General features: G+C 40.9%; 2 protein-coding genes across 16 annotated transcripts in view; one reads left to right on the top strand and one right to left on the bottom strand.

The window, feature by feature from the left end:
* Positions 1–6470, top strand: part of FAM13B (family with sequence similarity 13 member B) — a 59481-nt gene extending 53011 nt beyond the window's left edge. For all 12 annotated transcript variants that reach the window (XM_072023561.1, XM_072023564.1, XM_072023569.1 and 9 more), the window contains 4 exons: positions 2173–2256; positions 2355–2527; positions 2935–3036; positions 4138–6470. In XM_072023561.1, coding sequence (XP_071879662.1) covers positions 2173–2256; positions 2355–2527; positions 2935–3036; positions 4138–4261 — 483 coding nt within the window. In that variant the 3' untranslated portion in view covers positions 4262–6470. The remainder of the gene's footprint in view (positions 1–2172; positions 2257–2354; positions 2528–2934; positions 3037–4137) is intronic.
* On the bottom strand, positions 129–20383 carry PKD2L2 (polycystin 2 like 2, transient receptor potential cation channel). 4 transcript variants are annotated; one of them, XM_027468481.3, is made up of 14 exons: positions 20202–20383; positions 19996–20097; positions 19567–19694; positions 18129–18385; positions 17069–17290; positions 16166–16394; positions 15495–15665; positions 13768–13949; positions 12360–12477; positions 11509–11610; positions 10101–10162; positions 9933–10002; positions 9005–9111; positions 8261–8532 (listed from the first exon to the last, which is right to left on the bottom strand). In XM_027468481.3, the coding sequence occupies exons 1-14, from the start codon at positions 20239–20241 to the stop codon at positions 8415–8417; spliced, it is 1908 nt and encodes a 635-aa protein (XP_027324282.1). In that variant the 5' UTR covers positions 20242–20383; the 3' UTR covers positions 8261–8414. The 4 variants fall into 4 exon arrangements, with proteins under 4 accessions (XP_071879674.1, XP_071879675.1, XP_027324282.1 ...); XM_072023574.1 differs by lacking the exons at positions 8261–8532; positions 9005–9111 and adding an exon at positions 1625–1748; XM_027468483.3 differs by lacking the exon at positions 9005–9111.
* Between the last annotated feature and the right edge of the window lie 183 nt (positions 20384–20566).

Genomic DNA, 20566 nt, shown 5'->3' with positions numbered 1-20566 from the left:
GAATACTGTTTCATAAAACACATCTTTCTTTTGGAAGATAGAAGGTGATGTCATGGTATTTGAGGCATTTGATTTACTGCTGAGAGCAGCGCAGTTCAAAGCTATCTGTGACCTTGACAGCTCTGTGGAAGTAAATGGTTCCCAGTGGAAGTAAATAAGCTGTTATAACTTTCTTTGGCTGATGTTCTCAGGGCACTGTGCTAGGTATAGATCCACAGTACATATTGTACTCCTAGTTCTCCAAGGAATAGTCACACCAGTTGTGATGAAGTTTGCCTCTCTTCTGTAGTTCAGATTAGTGTTACCAGAGGCATGAGCAATAGGATGGCCACAGGAACCATTCCATTCCTTTTTGTTTCCCTAGTGTGAGATCTGTTACCAGTGCCTGCAGCATCTGTACAACATCTGCTCTTTCATTGTGTCTTCACTTTGTTTCCTTCAAGCTTGTGGTGCTCTTTCTTTTCTTTCTTTTCCCTCTTGTAAGTGATGAGGAAGAAAAGTGCAAGGAGATTGATAAAACCTTTTTTTTTATCATGATCTGTAAGGCAGTTGTGGAATGACAACCAGCTAGATGTCTGTTCTTCAGAAACTGTAATCGAAATCTTGCAATGCTGACCCGAACTTGGAACAAAACATAGTTTTGATATTAGCCATTTGACCCTTTTAGAAGGAAGGAACTGCATAGCTGACATGAGATAATCTCTTTACATAAAAACAGTCCTCTATCAGATTTATGTAACTGGGCAGTGTCTTACTCAGCAGCAACTTAATCTACAGTCTGCGTTGACTCTGACTGTTCTTAGCTACCCACTTTAAGCTGAAGAACATTGAGATTGAAAACAAAAAACTTCTCAAGACTGTTCTTTTTTTCCATATACATTTTGAGCAGGTGATTTTATAGACAAACAATTCACATTGCAGTCCTGTTTCAGTTTAAGGGCAATGTTAAGTCAGTAGCCCTTTCGGAATTCTGTACACACAGAATTTGCTCTTAAATACCTAAGCATTTCTCCAGCACTGTTGAGACGCAGGTTGTTATTGGTGTCCTTCACTGGTTGGGTTTTAACTCGTTTCTCACCTCAAAAATCTGCTCTTCAGTTGAGATGTTTCATGTTGCCAATAGCCTTATGAATATCAATTTTTTTTTTTGAAGTTGTGAAACAAAGGGATGGGTGATAGCCACCCAAAAGGATTTTAAATTCAGAAGAGCTCTTAATATAATTTATGTTCTGTGCTATAGGCAACATTTCACAGGCCTCTGCTTTTGAAATCTGTAAGAAAGATGACTGGAACTCTCTAATTACCAAGGACTGTTCAGTGGTAGCTTCTAGGTAGGCTGTATTCTATGCCAGGTATTCCAAGAATTGCTTTTTGGATTATATGACAACTGCTTTCATGAGATACCTGTCACGGTATCGTGGTGTACTAATCACATACGCTGAAGCCTGTATGGCATTGTTCGAAGAGGCAGGAAGCTCCTCTAATAGAAGTTCTTTGACAGGTCATTGTCCGTGTGGCTTTCATGTTTCACCTTCCTCCTGTTCAAATAGTCCATCTGTTGAAAGTGTTTATACTGTCCAGGGATAATCGATGAGCAGAGCATAACAGCACGTGTGTAACGGGCTGCCAACAGCAACACCTTTATATCACAAGAATACCTGTTCAGGCTGAAGTTCAAAGGATGTTGACTCTGAGGTAGTAATAGATGACTTTGGTGTAGCACTTCCAATTGTTGGGATTCAGGTAGTCTAGAAAGAGAAGCTGGCAGAATTAGTCCTGCTGCGTGCATGCCAGAAGATACAAAATGTCTCTGGCCTTAACTTCATTTTTGTAATCTGCCTGTGGCTTGGGAGGAACAAGAGTGAACATGAATTTGAGCTTTACAAATTTTATGCAAAACATATAGAGTGTTTTTTATTGAAAATTCAAAGAGTGCTACTGTTTCAGCTATTTTTACATAAATTACAAACTACAACACTTTCTGCTGTTTTAAGGATGCTTTGGGCATCTTGGCCATTTGGTCTTTAAGCTTGTTTTGTTTGTGCTCTGTAAATCTGTTTGCAGTCTCTTTTTTGTGAAAGAATCACTACCTTTAGGTGTTACACAACTTGAACAAAACTCTGACCAGCATTTAATGTCTAATTGCATATAATCAAACTTGTAATGTTGCAGGGTTCACCATCAACCAAGAGGCGGGGGCAGATGTTACAGCCTATTATTGAAGGTGAAACTGCACATTTTTTTGAAGAAATTAAGGTGTGTACAATAAAAACATTTTTAAAAAACATATTGCCAAGCACCAGTAATAGGGAACTGAAGTGTTTCTTATATTGAATTTCTGCTTTGACTTTCAGGAAGAAGAGGAGGAAAGTGATGGTTTGTCTGCGGACCTGAATGATATCTTAAAAACTGCTGTCCAGACACAGTCTGTTTTAAGCCCAGTTGAGAACTCAGAGTCTGATGTTGAAGATGGTCAAGAGAAACTGACCCGAGACCTTAGGCTGTCAAGCACCCGAGCTGCTTCTATGTGTGTATAATTAAGAAATGACTAATTCTATTACAGAAGTTGTACTGATTGCACTTAGTCATGATATCAAATTTGATGATGTGTGAAGAGGATTGACATGTTCAGCATTTCTCAGGAGGTGTTTGGCTTGAATGAGCATTCTTTCCTCTGACATGCCTAAGATCTTCTTGTGTTTAGTGAATTGTTTAGTATTTCTAAATCTTCTTCAACCCACTTGAGCTGTGTAGACAGCAGAAAATTTATACCCTTTTATTAACGACTAGTTTGTTCTCGATATTTCACGATCAGATACCATATTCCTTGTAAGCAAGATAAATTTATTATTAGTTCAGTTAGCTCCGTTGTTTTTGAGTATGCTTTGAAGAATCTAAACCTTATTTTATGGCCAACAATATTTTTCATTTTAGGCCTGAATTATTGGAGCAACTGTGGAAGGCCAGAGCTGAAAAAAGGAAGCTACGCAAGACATTACGAGAATTTGAAGAGGAGTTTTATCAGCAGAATGGAAGGTTTGTTTAGCATAAAAATACATGTGGGACAGCAGCTTCGTTTTGTAGCCAAGTGTTTCTTCAGCTTTTTATATGAATTTTACCATCTGTTTTAATCTTTACTATGAATAATATATTGAAGGAGATAACATTCTCGGGTATTTTCAATAGTGGAGGAATCCTGCTCTCGAGTTTTGTTTCCTCCCTTAGAGTCTGTAAATCATAACAAGGAATTTTTTTTATTAAAAATACCATTTCTTTACATTTTTTTTTAAAGAAGTAGTTTTATTAACAAACAAAACCAACCAAACTCAGGTACACAGGCAAACTTCCCTGCCCAAGAAACACCTATTTGTCTTTCTTTTTCAGCAGGTTAGTCCAGACAGTGGGTATTTGCTTCAACACTGAAAGGGTGTAGCACTTTTACTCTTTCCTGTATTGTTCTTTTAGGCTTCTTATTTGAATGTGTTACGAGTTCAACTGAACTGCTTCCCTGTTCATGCTGTAGGAGATTTTTCAAAGTGTATTGTATCATGAACAAAAATCACAACATGCTAAGAGGCCAATTTTTTGTGACCTATTTAAGTACACTTCCTGTTGTATTTCTCTTGTAACTATAAACTCCCAGACCATAAGTCATGCAAATTCAGCTAACAGGGCTTCATCGTACATTTGCAGAAATAGGGACATAACTCCTTTTGACTTTAATGGCAAATAATGAGGTTAATAATGAAGAGTTCATTTAAAAAGAAAGTCCTATTAATCACTAATTTATTATAATCCAGGCTTAAATAAGACTAATATTCTGCTATCAATTTGTGGGTCAGTCTGCATACAGTGAAAATAGAGATATACTTAAATTTATTTGTCTTTTTGTTTAATATATACACAGGGTCTGAAATCTTCATATCCTGTTAATAAGTTGCACTGAATAAATGCTTCAGTTTTATTAGGTGATGGCAATGTTAAGTGCCAGGAACTAAAATATGACAGTCTGTTATTGGTGAATTGCCTGACAACAATATTTTTCTGTCCTAAGATAACTGCACATGGTTGCTCTTACGTTTGATTTGCTGCATCATGGAGGGTTTTCCTGAAACTTAGGTGTGCTTCTTTTTACAGGAATGTACAGAAAGAAGATCGTGTTCCAATGCTTGAGGAGTACAGGGAGTACAAGAAAATTAAAGCCAAACTTAGGCTCTTAGAAGTCCTAATCAGCAAACAGGATTCTTCAAAATCAATTTAACTTGCGTTCCTCCAAAACATTGAATAACGTTTCCGTATGCTACCACTGTACTTATCGGGTGCTTATGTTCATTTGTCATGCGCTGTTGAAAGAACCCAGTTTGTGCACTTTATTGTGGTGCCACTATAACATGTTTGAGCGGTGAGTAGGTCCTGTCTAGAGAGCAAATAAGATTTGTAAGTTTGAGACTGCGCTATCCAACTTTAGCAAACACAATTTCCATCAAAATTTTTGTATTAGATGCATTCATCTTGTTCCAAAACAACTGTAGCATTTTGTTATTTAGTGTTCAAGAACTCGGAGACTTTTGTTGTTACTAAGCTTTTGCATTATTGAAGAAATTATTTATACCATAATGCTACACTGAACTACTCCTGTTGCCTATTTTATTGTAGGGTGGGGAAAAAAGTCAGCAAATTAAAAATACAGCTCTTTTTCCTGGAACGTTTAAAAGCCAGCCTGAAATTCCTTCCAAAGAACTTCTGTGGAACAACTTTAAGTTTTAGTAAATTGCATCTATAACAGTAATAATTACCATCTGTGGATTTTGCTCGTTAGTGGTCACGTTTCCTCCTTGATAAAGATTACAGTGGACAAACAAGAAAGTGACCTTACTTAGTGTCTTCTAATACTTGGAAAACTGAAAAGTTATATCACATGCTGCCTACAGGACTTACGTTACTGTTGTTCATTCTATTGGTTATTGTTTATCAGCTAGTGGTGACATAGTGTTTTGTCTGAATTGGATACTGCATCTCCACTTTCAGAAGATCTTGAACAGGATGAACATTTCAGTGTGTGGGAAATCTGATGTTGCTCAGACTTGGGTAGCTCTAGCAGAAAAGAGCTGGCTAAGGTCAGTTAAAAATCCACTCTACCTGAAACAAGTATGGTATCAAGGGCTAAAATCAGCGTAGTTCATGCACACCACAGGGTGAACTGATGGTTTTGAGTGAAGAAGTTACTGCTGTTTGTCACAGTTTTGTTTTACAGTTGGAGAATAAAAATAAGTTATCTAACTCTTATGATGTAAGCAAAACAGTTTATGGGCCTTGCATGATTTAGCTTCAGAGTTGAAACTAAATAATGTTTTGAGCATCACATCTGCTGTGCTGAATGATGATTTAGCTAGCTTTTTGCTCTGCAGCAGCCATCAGCAGCTGTTTTTGATCTGGCAAAATCTAAGTGTTAATTTTATCTGGTGCTTTCTCAATTTTTTCTTCAGTGTATCAGTTTGATTGTGGCCATGTTTTGCATGCACCTCCTCTCACTGCATGTTTTTATGACTGGCTGATGTCAACATAGCTATTACTCACACTGCTTTATGAAAGACCAAAAATGAACTTTCTCACAAAGAAAAAAGTGGCTAGCATGTAACCTCATAGACTTGCTATTCTGCCATGAAGCATATGAAATAGATCGAAAGTAGGAGTTTTAGTGCTCAGATTTCACCTGAGTACTGTAGAATATTTCCCATTTTGTTTTACTCTGCTTGTAGGCATGTAATTTTGGAATTCAGAAAAAAAAAAAAAAAAAGCACTAAAACTATTGAGCACTGGTGGTATGCCTTTTTTTTTTCAAACAGCAAAATGATCTGGGACCTTAGAGAATTATGAGGTTAAACTAGTCTCGAGACCATTTATCAATTTTATTCAGTTTCATTGTGCAATGTACACTTCAGTTACTTTTCTATCAGTCTGCAGACACGGGTGTATCCAAACATTGAAACTAATGTGTACTGTATAGTGTTGTACATGAATGTTTGTGTTTTATATACCACATGCAGAATGTCAATATGCACTATTTAAATGTTTTAAATAATATATTCCTCCTTTATAATGCTTAAATCTATATGATTCCAATATTTTTATAAGTGAGTGAGTGATCAGACTGGTTCCAATTCAGAATTAACAGCTGCTTTGTGTTTGTTATGCAGTGTTTGGCTGTTTATTCAGTATAGTAGATAAGCATGGCAACAGTTATGCTATGAGTGTGTTTTGTGCCATCCTTGTTGAGCAATAAATAAATGGTAGAACTAGGCATTTTGTGATATAACAGTTTTACTTTGGTAAAAGCAAAACCTATATATCTATATGGATATATAGATATGGAATATATATATAACTAAACCAGATGTAATTGCATTGCTATGTCTGGTGCTCATTGTATAGACTTTTATAATAAAAGTACCTTAACCTTTATTGTCATATATCTTTGTTTCTTCTTGTGCTTTTTCCCACTCCTCTACCTTAAAAACAAGTGCTGAGTTCTTTAGTAATCCTTTAAAAAAAAAAAAAAAAAAGTTTCAGGGTGTTGCTCAGGCAGGCCTGAGTTCCATAGCCTGCCAGCAGAGCCACCAGAACTGGTGGCAGCTCTGGTGCCGAGACAGCCCTCGATGAAGCTGCAGTAGCTTAAGTTTTATTTCGCTTCTTTAGCCAGTGCCTCTCAGCAGAGACAGCAGGAGAGTGACCAGATCGGGTCCTGAACTGACAGCTCGATGGATTGTATTGATGGGGGCTTCAGTTCCTGCTAGGGTGCCAGCCTGCTGTGTGATGATGCAGGAGCAAAGTGTGAGTTTCACTCATGTCTATTCCAATGGTAGCAACTGTGGGAGGAGACAGGGCAGAGAGCTGATTCAGCCATTACTGTGCTAATTAGTTCACTGCTTTTGAATACACCTGCAGCTGATGAGCAGTATTTGATTGTGCCTTTGTATCTCTAATGATCTCTTAGCCTTAAAATGAGTATCAGTGGCCAGCCAACCCTGTAATTGTGCATATATTTCTGTAAACCCAAGAGGATGCTTTTCCTCTGGACAAATTGATTATTCATAGTATGTTGGTGTAGTCATATTAAAGGCGATTGAGGTCTTTCAAACTGACTTGTATTTTGTGTAACTGTACCTTTTTGCGGTGTAAGGCCTGGCAAGTGATAGAAAAACTGAAGATTCTGCTTGTGGATGTGTAGTATTGCAGGTAAAATAGGAAAAACAACTAGGAAGTTGAGGGAACAAGGGAGCCAGTGCATGGCTGCTGCCTTGTGCTACTGGGTCAAGTAATCTCGTTCTGGGTGTCTTTTAAATGGCTCTCTGTTCCCCTGCCCATGATATAGATCCTCCACAGCATGGTCAGTAGCTTGCTCTGCAAGATGTAAGTACATCTTTATAGTACTACAAATCTTTGTAGGGCTCATACAAGTTTCAGGATACTCGGGAGGCTGGGCTTTGCATGTTACGCACCAGCTGAGACATACAGCTGAAGAACTGCATGCAGAGGCTGTGGGGTGTTGAAGCTTAGTGATGACCCCAGGTGTTAACAGCATGCTCAGATGCTATTTGGACATAATTTATTCCTTCTCTTTTATTTCTTCCTGTGGCAAAGTCCCAACGAAGAACAAATACTAATGGCTACGTATGAGTAGACAGTTTCTGGCTTGAACATAATACCATGGCTGAGGCAATGTGTATAAATGGATTTAGGAATAAAAATGTTCTGAGAATTCAGGTTGAAAGCAAACTGCCCTCTAGCGGTTCCAGCTATTAAGCCCTGGACCAGGTATGGGTTTTGTTGTTCATGTGTTTGTTTTTTCGTGGAAGAATTATGCCTGCAGGGGGAAAACAAACCTGTTCTGGAAACAGTAGGTGCCTGGAATAAGATTTTTTTTGAAAAGCGTTATAATTGCCAGCAGGTGCACTAGTGCACATAAGTGGTCCAGGGAAGTCTGGGCTGAGGAGCCACATGCTGGACTGTACTTCGCAATTGAGGATTATATTGGGCTACGTAGCTGGAGATTGAATTATACAAAGTGGGCCCAAGAAGATGTCATCGCTCACTATCAGCTCTCGTTACAACAGCAGCTAGCTTATGTCTGTGTCTCACAACACGAGGCAGCAGAATAAATGGCATTAAGGAATTTGTAGGGATTCCTATCCAGAATGCTCGTAAGGGTGGTGAGTGCTTCTCAGGGTTGAAGAACTTACCTGAAACTCACAGAGAAGACTGAAGTAACAATGATATACCTTTATTAACATTTCTGCATCTTTTATCCAGAAATATATAAAAAAGTGTCAGGGGAAGAATTGCTCTTTTTTGACTTTGAATTTCAACTGTATGAAGAATAAAGCCATCTCTGTTACCAGATGAGCTAAGCCATATTACTTGTCTGTCATGCCTGAAAATTCCTTCATCTGTTGCATGCTTTTCATAATTCTGTTGAGTTTTGCATTAACATTGTTTAATTCCTCTTCCAACTCAGCTGTATATCCAAGGAGCCTAGGACACAAATACAGCAACAAATCCTTGAGTTGGGCTCCTCTTGAACTTGTATTTGTAACCTTCCTGTTTGCTTACTTGCATTGTGTCAGCTGCAAACAGTCCTGAAATACCCCACCACAAGCGCAAGTCTTAACAGTCTTTGTCCACCCTCTCTGGGTGGCCATAAAGAGATGTCCTGGAAGAGCGGTAATATTTTAAATTCTCTTCCCACCTCATTCTTGACTAATGTTCTTACAAACTGTTCTACTGATTGTCCTTCTGTCTCTATCTTCTTCACTCTCTGAGGGCAGCTGTTGTCAGCCAGTATAAGAGCACTTAAAATAGCATCTTAAGATCACTGACTTTGTGTTGATCTTGTGTCTCTCAAGTTGCCACTCTGTGAGGGTTTTAGCTAATTGAAGTCAAGGCTGCTGCGACTGCCTAGGGATGGGAATAAGACTTCAAAGAACAGGCTCTCCCAAACACTTACTGCTGAAATTCTGCACGGGAGACAGAGCTCTGAGAAGCAGCGCCTGGTTCAGTGTTGTCAGGTGGAATCCTGAGATGATGCTTTCTCCCTTTCCGTAACCTCGACTTCTATTCCACACCAGAGGGATTAAAAAAACATTAGAAAAAGCCAACACTGTTTACTTGGGTACCTGTTAGCATATCAGCATGTCACTTATGCAGGGAGGGAGCATGCATGAGCAGGAAAAGATGTATGCATTTGTGGGGAGAAAAATGTTCTCTCTCCATCTGAAAGTAATTTTCATTCTGGCTCTTTGAAAAAGACAGGATGTAAGAATACACATCTTTTCAGAAGTGAGAGACCACAAGCATTATTTGGAGCAGTGTTTACAGCTAGCTGTTGGACTTCCCCTTTCTTGGAGACTTTTTTTTTTTTTTTTTTTTTTTTTCCTTTTTAAGATGTTTTAGAAGTGCTTGCACTGGCTTTACCCTGGATATGGGTCTACCAAGGACTGTTGGAAACCTTTTTGTAAAGCAAGTGGAAGCTACAGTGATTCTTGCTGCAAATGCAGGCTATGACCTGACAAACTGCTCTAAAATACGTCTTTTTCTATACATCTGTTTTAGTTTAACGTTTGGGCAAATGCCCAGCTCACAACTTCATAGCACTTTGCTAAGACACTGGCCTGGAACTACTGCCAGCTCTGCTCTTGTATTTCATGACCTTGTCTGAACAGAGCCCAAACAAGCTTTCATTTAAAGCTTGGGGCATAGCTAACAATTTTTATTTATTTACAGCTCTAGCTTTTGTTATTCCTATCATGTTAAAAAGTTTTCTGTGGAGAAATAGGTTTTATAAGTAACAGTGGGGACAACTATGACTCCTTTGGCATTAATCAGCTTTTGAAATATATCCAGTTTGTAAGAGTATAGGAAAAAATAAAGCCTACCTTTTCATTACCACTGTTTCTTTTGGAAGGCTTGGAAATATCCTTTCTTTCAGTGGATGAAAATTCCTTGCTTCTCATTCACACAAATGAGAAGAGACAGAAGTCGTGTGAGAATAGGTCTGTTCTAGGTCCAGGGAGTAAATGCTGAAGTCTGGGTTGAGATCCTACCTTTGCAGGTCCTCCACCTCTGGTTTCTTCAGTCTGAGCTTCACAAGGGTTTTATTGCAACTCTGAACAGAGACAGAATGTTGAGCGTGTTAATTGCCTTGTATTTAACCAGACACCTCCATGCAAGGACTTGAACACAAGGAACAAAACACACGTGGGGTGCCTTGGCAATCAAAAAGAAACCCCACCATCCTTACCGCTTGCTTGGTTCCCTTAACTCAGGGAAACTTATCTGCTATATCTCAAGTTTGTCATGAAATCCTTGAAGGTAATATCCACCCAAATCCGATAAGGGTTTTGATTTTCCAGTATGTACAATTTAATCTTAACTTAGACCAGGATTAGTAGGGGAATAAGTTTGGGTGGAGGAAACTACGTTGTGCTGTTGCTGATGGGACTGGCTGTATGAAAGGCTGTGCTTTGCAGAAGCAAAGTAATTTGCGTCCACAACGTGTGTAAAATCCTGCAGGAAAATTTCAAGTAGACAACGCTGCCAGCCTTCCTCTACAGAGTGAACGATGTCAGCCAGCCTGGAGAAACATGGCCTGAAGGGGTAGGTTTTTCATCCAGCATGTATTTCAGTCTTACTGGTGATGCTGCATTTCCCAGTTAAAAGGCTGGTTTTTAGGTGGAGGTACTGACTTGTCCCAGCAACAGAACTGTATGCAGCCCCTTTAGCAGGAAGGGAGGTCACAGTTTCAGGTTGGACTGAAAAGTTGGGAAAGATATGTTTCCCTTTTGTGCTCCTTTCTGGCACATAAAAATGGCCTAACTGTGGGTTTTTAAAGGTACATATTTCTATTTGTCTTCCCAGTCTGTCTTAGCAGCTTATTTCAAAGCTTTCTGTGCTTTTTAACTGACTGCATTTGACTGCCCTGACTCAAGAAGCGTCTTAATTCCCTTTCCCTGCTCTTCTTCTCTCATCTAGTTACACCAGCACAGACGGGCCTCGTTGCTTGTCCGTTAAGATTCATACCCTTACAAGTGCTTTTGGTGTGGGGCCCCTTTGCTTCAGTTACGCTTGGCAATATCCCTAAACCTGCATGCAGAGAAGATCTTTAGTTTCTCTGTTGGGAAGAACAGCAACAGTAAGCTCTGAAGAAAGTTGGTCTCATGAAATACCACAAACCGGGCTGGTCTTAAAGACTGTTTTTGAAAGGGTGAAGTAAAGGTAGGCTCTTTGCACCCTAATTTGTATGTTACTTGTATCAAAAATAATCATTAAGAGCTCCTGTGGGTTTGATGGAAGGTTATATCTGTCAATTATTTGCTGAAAGTACAATATCAACCATTGGGTATGCTTAAAGGGTTATGGCTCAGCTGTTTAAGGTTCTTCGCTACTGAGGTAGCATAGAATTCCTCCTCTAATATTTATTTAAATGAGGTAGTTACAGAAGCATTTACTTACCTGTCTGACGAGGTCTTTGATGTGGATTTCTTGACTGGGTATCTCTGCAAAATCTGCTTTGACTTCTGTATAGGTGTCGTTTATAATAGCCAAAAACATGTTCTGCACAGGAAGGAGGCAGTTAGGCATTTTTTCTGGAAACTGTTCATTATGCTGGTCTTGTTTTGGGGGCTGTTCAACGCTAAGGCATGGAACTAATGGGACTGGAGGAGCTTTGCTGGGTGGAGGCATACTTCTAATGCATTTAAATTCTCTGAGAATCTTGGGGCTTTAGGGGCTATTTTGGGAGATTCCTCTCTTATTTCCTATGTTTAGTATCAGCTAAAGGCCCCAGTTCCTTGGAAGTGACAGCTTTCTTTGTATTATATTGCACCTTTTTCAGATGGCTTTACAATCAGAACTAACTAATGAAAGCACTGATCAAACTGATCAGTGAACTGAGAAAACTTGCAATTACAGCGTGCCACCAAAGTCCCTCTTTAACCTTCCCACTGGACAAGGCTGAAATCATGCAGTTTTTAAGAGCTCTCAATGAAGTTTTCAGAAATGAAAATCTCAAGAAATTGATGGTGCAGTATAGTGAAAGGTGCCAACATCCTCGTTCCATGGTGCAAAAGCCCCTTTTGTGGCTCTTTGGAGGAAGGTAGAGCTGTGAAAGTGTTGCTAGCTGGGAACTTCTGCAAAGGAGGTCAGACTTTCTGCCCAGGTGTAGTGATGGGCAGACAGAGGTGAGCCTGCTGTTAAAGGCCCCAGTGTCATCTTTGGGTGGAAAAGACTGCCTCAGAGTGCTACGCAACAGAACCTAGTAGTTCTTCCCTGCTGCTTATACAAAAGAGAGTGTTTTTGCTTACCACCAATATGAAGAACACAAAGAATACAAATGAGATGAAGTAAAGAGGTCCAAGGATCCTGTTTACTTCTATGGTTAGGAAATTAAAATCTCCCAGCAAAATACGGAACTGTGAAAAGCTGGGAGAAAAAAAAAAAAAAAAAGCATGAGACTGAGGTTGACTGGCTTCTCTTAAAGTATTTTAAGCATTATTTAAACAAACAAACAAACAAAACCCAAGATCAATCAGATGTAATTGAGATTGATTTGCCATTACTGTAGTCGCTGCAATCAAAAAGGAAGCCAGCATTACACTGCAGTGATAAATTGGGCATTTAGCATATACTTCAGAACTTCAAAGTGCAAAGGAATTTTAAAATGTCTTGTTATGAGGAAATACTTTCATTTTGCATAAACCACTTGGTATTACAATTTTTTTAAAAGATTTCCTTTCTGTTGTAGGATCCCTTATCTTCTGTTAGTATAGAAGGTAGTGGCATAGGCCCCTGTGACCCCCTATAGGGAATTTAATTCTAAGGTAAGACATTTATTTATTTATTCCTTCGTACTGCAGCATCTGAGGACTGTTCTACATTTGAGTGGATTCAGAATGAGCTATTTTATGGCTTTAGAAGTGCCTTAATTATATATGAAAAAGCTGCTTTCAAACAATCCGGTACATTGAAGATACCCCTCTAAAGTTCTCTGAGGAATGTGGCTGTCGGCTGAAACACAGTGCACCCTGGATTACAGGTTAAGGTTGCTACAAGGTGCAAGGACCATCATAATCAGCTCCAGCTGGCACCTGGAATTGATCTGATGTTGTTGCTATGGTGAGTGGCTGAAAAAAAAATTGGGGAAGAAAGCCACAGAGCCAGTGCATGGGATTAAGGGACTCCCAGCCGTGCAGCTGGATGGTTTCTTGAAAGAGCTGTGATTCCAGTTTCTGAACATGCTCAGCTTGTGCTCTGAGCCCTTGGGTCTCTGAAGCATTTCTTAATGTGGTTTTCATGCTGGGGACTGTACCACATACCCAGTGGCACATCTGCTGGGTAATTTCAAGTCCCTGCTTTGAAAGAGGCAAAACAAGACAGTCTGTTGCCAGGCCTGCTGCCTGCCTGCCCAGGGGCCTGCTCACACACTGCAAATTTGTTTTGAGAGCTGTGGGGACAGTCTCCTGTCACTGTTGGGTGAACTGCTCCCAAGTTTCTCTTTATTACACTTCTCTGACCCATGTAGTGTATTTGTAGTCTCTTTAGGACGTATGATGTCTTTGGGAAGCAGGTTGTAGGGCCAACAAAATTGGTTTTACTCAATAAAATAGACTTAAGAGTTGGAGACCTGTACTCTTAAAAGTTCCGCTTAGCAGAAACTGTTTGTACCTGCACTAGCTGAGGATTTTGCATTAAAAAGTTCAGAAAATTGCATACATGCAGTTTGGAAAAGTAGAAAAGTCTTCAACATGTGGCCCGAAGACCAGATAGCCGAACACTGCGTAGGCGAAGAAAATGATGAAGAACATGACAGCAAATCCGCAGATGTTACTGGCACAGCGAGATAAAGTGGAGGATAGCTGTGTCATAGTCTTGTTAAAGTTTACAAATTTAAATATCTGCAAGAGAACAGACCACATTTTACTGGGGGGGGGAGAGTAGTGTCAGAATGTATCGCATCTTCTTAACAGAACTTCTGGAATGTTACCTGTAATCCTAATTTATAGGTTAAGTTTTACTTGGAAATAAATTGCATACCAGATGTTAATGAATGCATCTACACAGAGTATGAAGGATTGGGTGTGTTTCTGGAGAAGAGGCATATTCTTCAGGGTGTACATGCTAAAGCTGATAGTGCACGGCCAGGTCTTTGATGGGTGCTGGCAGGAGTAGTCAGCTCTGGCAGAAGCGGAGCCCTGGGCAAGGAGACTTGAAGGCACGCCACCCTCCTGCACCTGAGGATTCCCTGCTGAGCTGAGTTGGTAAGGAGCTCTACTACTCTGTGCCTGAACAAGGCCTGAACACGGGGCTTGTCCAATGGCAGCTGTTAATTGTAAGCACAGTCGTGCTACCAAATTGACAGTAATGAGTTTGTTGGGAGGATAACGCGGGGCAATGTGCAGCTGGAGTACAGAAAGGATGTCATGAGGGAGACTCCATGCAGCCAGTTAACAGCCAGGGCTCCCAAACAGCTGCTTCATGCAGCCTTGGCCTGGGAGGTGGAGGAAGGCCAAAAGCCTGTTATTTTCAAATGACACAACCCAGAAAGCCCCATGGAGTACGTTCAAGAACTTGAGTTGTATGGAGCATGAGTGTAAGGCGTGATCTCTTCTGCCAGACATGACCACCTCCCCTTCCTGTTCTGCAGCCACGTTGTGCTGGCTGCTTTACAAATAAATACCTTTGGAGAGGTGGCCTGTAAGCAGACTGAGATCAGGCAAAGTTTTGGGAAGTTTCAGCCAGTCCCTGGGAATGCTGAGGCCAACCAAACTAAAGTCACTGATGTGTGCTGGGCACAGGTGAAAAGATGGCCTCAGTCATGGCCACCGGGGTTTGGTATCGTAGGGGCACTGGATGCAACGATACAGGATTGGTTTAGTCCCAGAGCACCTGGTTAGGAGTAAAAGTAGCCTGTAACCTTGGGGAGGTTTGCTATTCTGGAGATCAGCAAATCCACTTGCAAATAAAAAGGAAATTAAAGGTGTCCTGGCCAAAAGGCATTTCTGAATCAATTTCAGATACGTTTTGGTTTCACAAACAGTTTTAAAACAGCTACTGTTTTCATAGTTTCTAGCTATGAAAACTATGAATAGCTTCACCTGTTACAGCCGTGCCATTTGTATAGGTCAGGCTGTGACCTGGATAATACTGAGTCTAGGAAAAGTCTGAGCTTAAGGAGGCTGTTTGGCTATGGTTGTGTCCCAGCTGCTCCAGTGGAGACAGCTGCCTATGTGCAAAATTTTTTTTTAGATGGGCTTGGAATCTGTGTGACCCATGTTTATGAGAATGAGATAATTTTAAACACTTCTGGAATCTTATAAACAAAATTCCCCATTCTAGCCCCACCTTTGCAGTTCATTTGGAACAAGGTAAAAATGAATGTTTATAATAAGCTTAGAAACACTACAGTTCTCGAGTACAAGAAAGGGAGTAAGAGCCAATACCTTCATAAAAGCAAAGAAGACACAGATGGCAATCATGTTGTCATGAAGGATTTGCCAGAAAGCAAGGAAATAGAAGTCTGGATAAACATTCTCAGGAGACAACAAATTTTCCATAAGCAGGAACACTGCCATGGTGCGGTAGATATTGAAGCCAATGGCAAGGATGGATACCTGAAGGAAAGCAGAAGACAGTGAAACTGAAGTCCAGCTACCCCCTTCTCTTCAGACTTATTTTGCACAGTTAAGACTGCATTGATTTCAGCAGGCCCGTGGTGAGATTTGAAGAACTTTTTAGATATTGGGTCATAAACTGTACATACGAGACCTTACTGGCCAATTTATTTGTACTTGTACTGTGGCAATGGTGGGTTTGTACTATATAACATACTGCATACATTCTCATTTTACTGTGCTAACAGTTGTGTGCTAGTGCTGCCCAGCTGTGCCAAGATTACAGCTAAAACAAACAAGGTGGATAAAGAGTGGAAAGGACGTGGAGCCACAGCACCTTGACGGTAAGGTTAGGAAAGAGCTGAGGTGTGCTGAGCCACGATGGGCCTCTTCAGTGAGTGACTCTAACCAGGAATTGGGTCGGGCTGTTTTGGCTCGATGGGTGTCTACCCAGTGCCAACCTACGCTGGCAAGCACAGAAGAATCAAGGAGCAGCTCACCGCTACCAGCAGCAAATCCAGCCAGTTCCAGACACTTTTGAAATACTCCATTTTCAGGTTTTTTATTTCTATCAGTTCTTGGATTATGAATGTAATGATAAAGACGCAGAAGGCGATTTCACAAGAAGCCAAGAAGTAATCATAAAACGAGACGTATCTGAGGAGCTTCACAGAGTAGATACGTGAGGAGGTGAGAACACCCCCAGTGGCAGGGAACTCTACCACCAACCTGGAAAAAATTGGGGACTGGCGTTAGTTACTATTACCCTTAAATTATATCAGTTACCTTTAAATTGTCTCAGCCCTTACTAGTCTAACATTAATTGTTATTTCCGTAATAATACGTAACTGGGACTGTAGTTGGGCCGAACATTTGTGCAAAAAATGAGAACTGGATGACTCCTGCATCTGCAAGATCTTCTTTTAAAGGTGATGCTCACTTCCCCATGAAAACAGTATTACAAGGAAGTGAAGGGTGCGGACAACAGATCTATTAAGCAAACACCCAAACTCTGCTGTTTGGTTAAGTCTTAAAAGAAACTGTCTCAGGAGGGCATATATTCACCCCACCCTGAGCGTCTTCCCTCCAGTAGCTGACAACAGTATGAGTAATCTAGATTTTGACTTTGCAAAAGCCTATGGAATCCATTCCTACTGACAGTATCAACCAGTTGTACAGACACCAACCATTTAAAAAACTGGAAATGAAGGAACTAGGTCTGTTCCCTGCTCTAACTGAATTTCTGCATTTTTTTTTTTTTAATGAATTACCACGGTCTTGCCAGCTACTGCCTGAGAAACATGACTGCGTATGCCTGAGGCAAACAGCCTTTCCTTGTGTCTTTCAGGGAGCATCATGCCTTAGTAAATTGGATTTGACACATAGTAAAGGTAAGAACTCACCTGATTATACAGAAAAGGTTTAGGTTAGCATTATATGTTGAGAAGTCAATAAATACAACCCTGGTTCCTCTAGTGAGCCAACCATTCTTCCTGAGAAATTCCAACTTCTCTCTGCTCTTCTCTTTTGATTTCAGCAAGGTGAATATAAATCCTCCACTCCTGTAAAAGCCTACCTCTCCCCAGTACCATGGGGATAAAGAAGTGGCAGAAGTATATTTCCATCTATGAGAAACAGGAAAAGAAAGCAGCTAGCCTATGAAAACTGTACGGAAGTAAGCTTTCACTTTTTATTTTATACTTGTTAGTTCTTGCGTTCCACTGCATCTGCAATTGACCATTTAAGTCAGACCTTTAAATAATACTTTTATTTACAAGTAAGCATGAGACTTATGACTTTAAAATATTCTCGTTTCTTTACCTACCAAGTACATTCACAAAAAAAGCAAGTGGTTATGATTCTGGATTTCACCCAATGTGGGCTAGACAGTTTAATTACCTCAAAACCTTCATAGGTAAAAAGAATGTCTCTGGTTTTTGTACTTCATTGTTACTGTGGCATGTTCATATATTCTCCCATTGGGTTAAATCAATGCTAAATGAAATGTTTGAAACAGGCCTTTTGGCTCTGTTTCCACAACACTTTAGCATGATTCTAATTTATAAACATGTGATTTAAATCAAGGCTTCATATAAGTGAGCATTTCTCTGGAGATATTAATGGCAATAGAACCATTAACATGTACTTCTGCTGAACTGGGCTCGCCATTTCCAGTTCTTCCTGTCTCTCCGCTATAAATTTCCCATGCCAAATTTCTGTCTATAGTATTGGCATAAAAACAAATCTATGGTTTATCTCACTGTAAACAAGGGAAAAACTCAACTCACGGCATGCACAATTGTAAGTTACTGAAGAATAAAGGTATTAAGGATTTAGTAAGATTTTCAAAAACACTTTTGTGCTTGCTGTCTGGTTCCAACTGAAAGTATTTCAGATCTGAAAATCTCTTATAAATATATATCCAAAAGATGTCACAAGAAAATCTGAAGTAGGATGACTTACTCAGATCCGTTCTTTAGACCAAAGTCAGACTTGTCTTCTGCATTATAACGGTACGAGGGGTAACAGTCTTTTGTGAAATTCTGGAAGCGTGGGTAGGAGGAACAGGTTTTATTGTGTACTTTCAGCTGGCGAACCTGGGCTACTCCTAACAATAAATTCTCATAGTAAATATGGCTTCTGTTTTCCTGGAGGTCTGATGTCACGTTGCCATACCATTTGTCCCAGCTGAGTCCATCCAAGAGGGGTCCCTCTGCAAACTATATATACAAGCAAGGTTAAAGATTTATATATCACTATTACCCTGCTTTTTAAAAGACAAATCTGTACAGGGTTGCCAGGTTACTTATAGGTATGGAATTTAAGATAGAATTCCACAGGGAGTAGAATGGATTCATACGAAAAAGATGTCAATATCTCAATTGAGTGAGGCAGTGTATAGGTGAACATTGTATTCTATCAGAGATGCGTAATGGGTTTGCTCAGGGCAAAATTACGACATACAGTTGTTTGGAGTATCATTAAATGAGTTTTAAACACGTTTAAACACAAACATATTGCATGTTGTTTTAACATAATCTTGCTCTCTGAAGATCTGTTTTGAAATATGCATTTCTGACTAGGCTTTTCGTCATCTGAACCTAAAGAAAGTATTTATTTTTGAAGCTCTTTGAAAACTTATTCTGCATGTTTCTTAGATGCAGCTAAAGCACACTGAATTTGAGAAAAACATTGTCCAGAGGGCAAAACATGCCCCCACGGTTTGGAACATGTATTACAACTGCTGTTAGTACATCAGCATACAATTGTATAGCAAGGGCTCACTGTTTTATGGACTAACAATAACAGACACGATAAGAGGGAGTACAGTTATTCCCAATGAATTGTGATAGCCGGGCATTTCCACTTTTAAGGAAGGGTAGGATGAAAAACTTTCCCTTTGGATGTCAGCTGGGCAGTGATGCCAATATTGGGAGGTTCTTCATCTAGTAGTGAAAACAGAGGTACCTGTTTTGCAACGATCACCACAATAAGATGTGATGTAATAGCAAACTAGGTGAACCAAGACAGCATGTTCTCCTGGTGCCTCCAGTGAAAATCACACCAAGTACGGTTTAACTTTTTTTTAAACAGCTGAAAATCAGAATAACTGTAAACCCCAAATCTTTTTGTTGAAACTAACAATCAGAGTGTGATGCTGCAGTTAACCTATTGTTTTCCTTAACCGCCTATTCAGACTGTTTATCAGAGGTACAAACATCACAGTTTGTACTCCGAATTTCTACATTTTAAGAAGTTATTTATCTTGCTTCAGCTGAAGCTGCACCATCTAGCACAGGGATTTTGGGTGGGCCAGGAGCCTCTATTGCTCTGTATTAACACTAGGAGCTTCTTTACCTGGTTGCTGTATGTAAGAAAATATTTGCACAGAAAGCCTTACTTTCCAGAAATCATCCACGTTCCTAATACTGTTGAAATTAATCCCTTCATCAGAAGACTCTTCCAGAAAGAGACGTGACATCACTGCGTTCAAGTGAAACATCTTGGTGCTCACCATCCCAAATGCCACTAGGAAGAAAGGGCAAAACGGGGATGCTCACGGATGGAAAAAAAAGAGGTTGACCTCAGCTTCTAAACATGCTGCTCCCTCTTCAATCATCAGCACCAGTCATGCTGCTAGGAAAACACACTCGGGGCGATTTTGACTGAAATAACGCTTCTGGCTGGCAGACAGGTGGAGTTAAGGATTAAATGACTCCTCTCTCCTCGCCTGCTCTTGCATACTGGAAGAGGGACGGCTCCTCAAGTGCCAGGCTTCAAATTAATTGCTCGTAACCTGGCGCGGTTCCCCCTTCCCCTGCTGCCTTACCTAGACACAGCGTGAAAAGGAAAATGATGTAGACAATCAGCTCCCGCAGCGTCGTTTTCAGCTCTAGTTCTCTGCTGTAGCTGAGCCGGGGTTTTGTGACACCTAACGGGGGGGAGAGGGGGAAAAAAAAGGGCGAGGGCAGAAGCTGAGCTTTAAACCCCAGAGGCCGCAGCCGCCGGTAGCAGCCCCGCGGCCGCCTCACGCACCGGCGCCGCTCAGCCTCTGCTCCGCCGCCGCCGCCTCCATGGCGGCCGGGCCGCACCGGGGCCGCTGCCGGGGCTCGCTCCTCTCGCTGGAACCGCAACGGGCGGCGGCTCCCGCTGAGCCCCGCTTGTCCCGGCGGCGGGGCTGCCTGAGAGCTGAGCGCCCGGCCGCCTCCTCGGTTTTCCCTTCTGCCCCTCCGCAGCGTCAGGAACGCGGGCTGTGGCCATGGCGACGGGCGCCGAGCGGCGGTTGCGGGCTGGGGGTGGTGGTGTCGGGCTGTGGCACCGCGCCCTGACCTCAGCGCTGAGGTGTTTTTGCCTCCGGGAGAAGCCCACACGGGTGTAAATCGGTGTTGGCTGAGGTCAGA

The sequence above is a fragment of the Anas platyrhynchos genome, chromosome 14 (genome assembly GCF_047663525.1).
Source record: "Anas platyrhynchos isolate ZD024472 breed Pekin duck chromosome 14, IASCAAS_PekinDuck_T2T, whole genome shotgun sequence".
Lineage (NCBI taxonomy): Eukaryota > Metazoa > Chordata > Aves > Anseriformes > Anatidae > Anas > Anas platyrhynchos.
This window is presented reverse-complemented; position numbering and strand designations above follow the sequence as displayed.

What these genes read in the sequence shown, in the direction of transcription:
- PKD2L2 (XM_027468481.3), bottom strand. Translation starts at nt 20,241, where the DNA reads ATGGAGGCGGCGGCGGCGGAGCAGAGGCTGAGCGGCGCCG. An exon ending in GCAGAGGCTGAGCGGCGCCG is followed by an intron (nt 20,098 to 20,201) that starts GTGCGTGAGGCG and finishes CCCCCCCGTTAG; the next exon opens with GTGTCACAAAACCCCGGCTC. An exon ending in AACCTTTTCTGTATAATCAG is followed by an intron (nt 16,395 to 17,068) that starts GTGAGTTCTTAC and finishes AATTTTTTCCAG; the next exon opens with GTTGGTGGTAGAGTTCCCTG.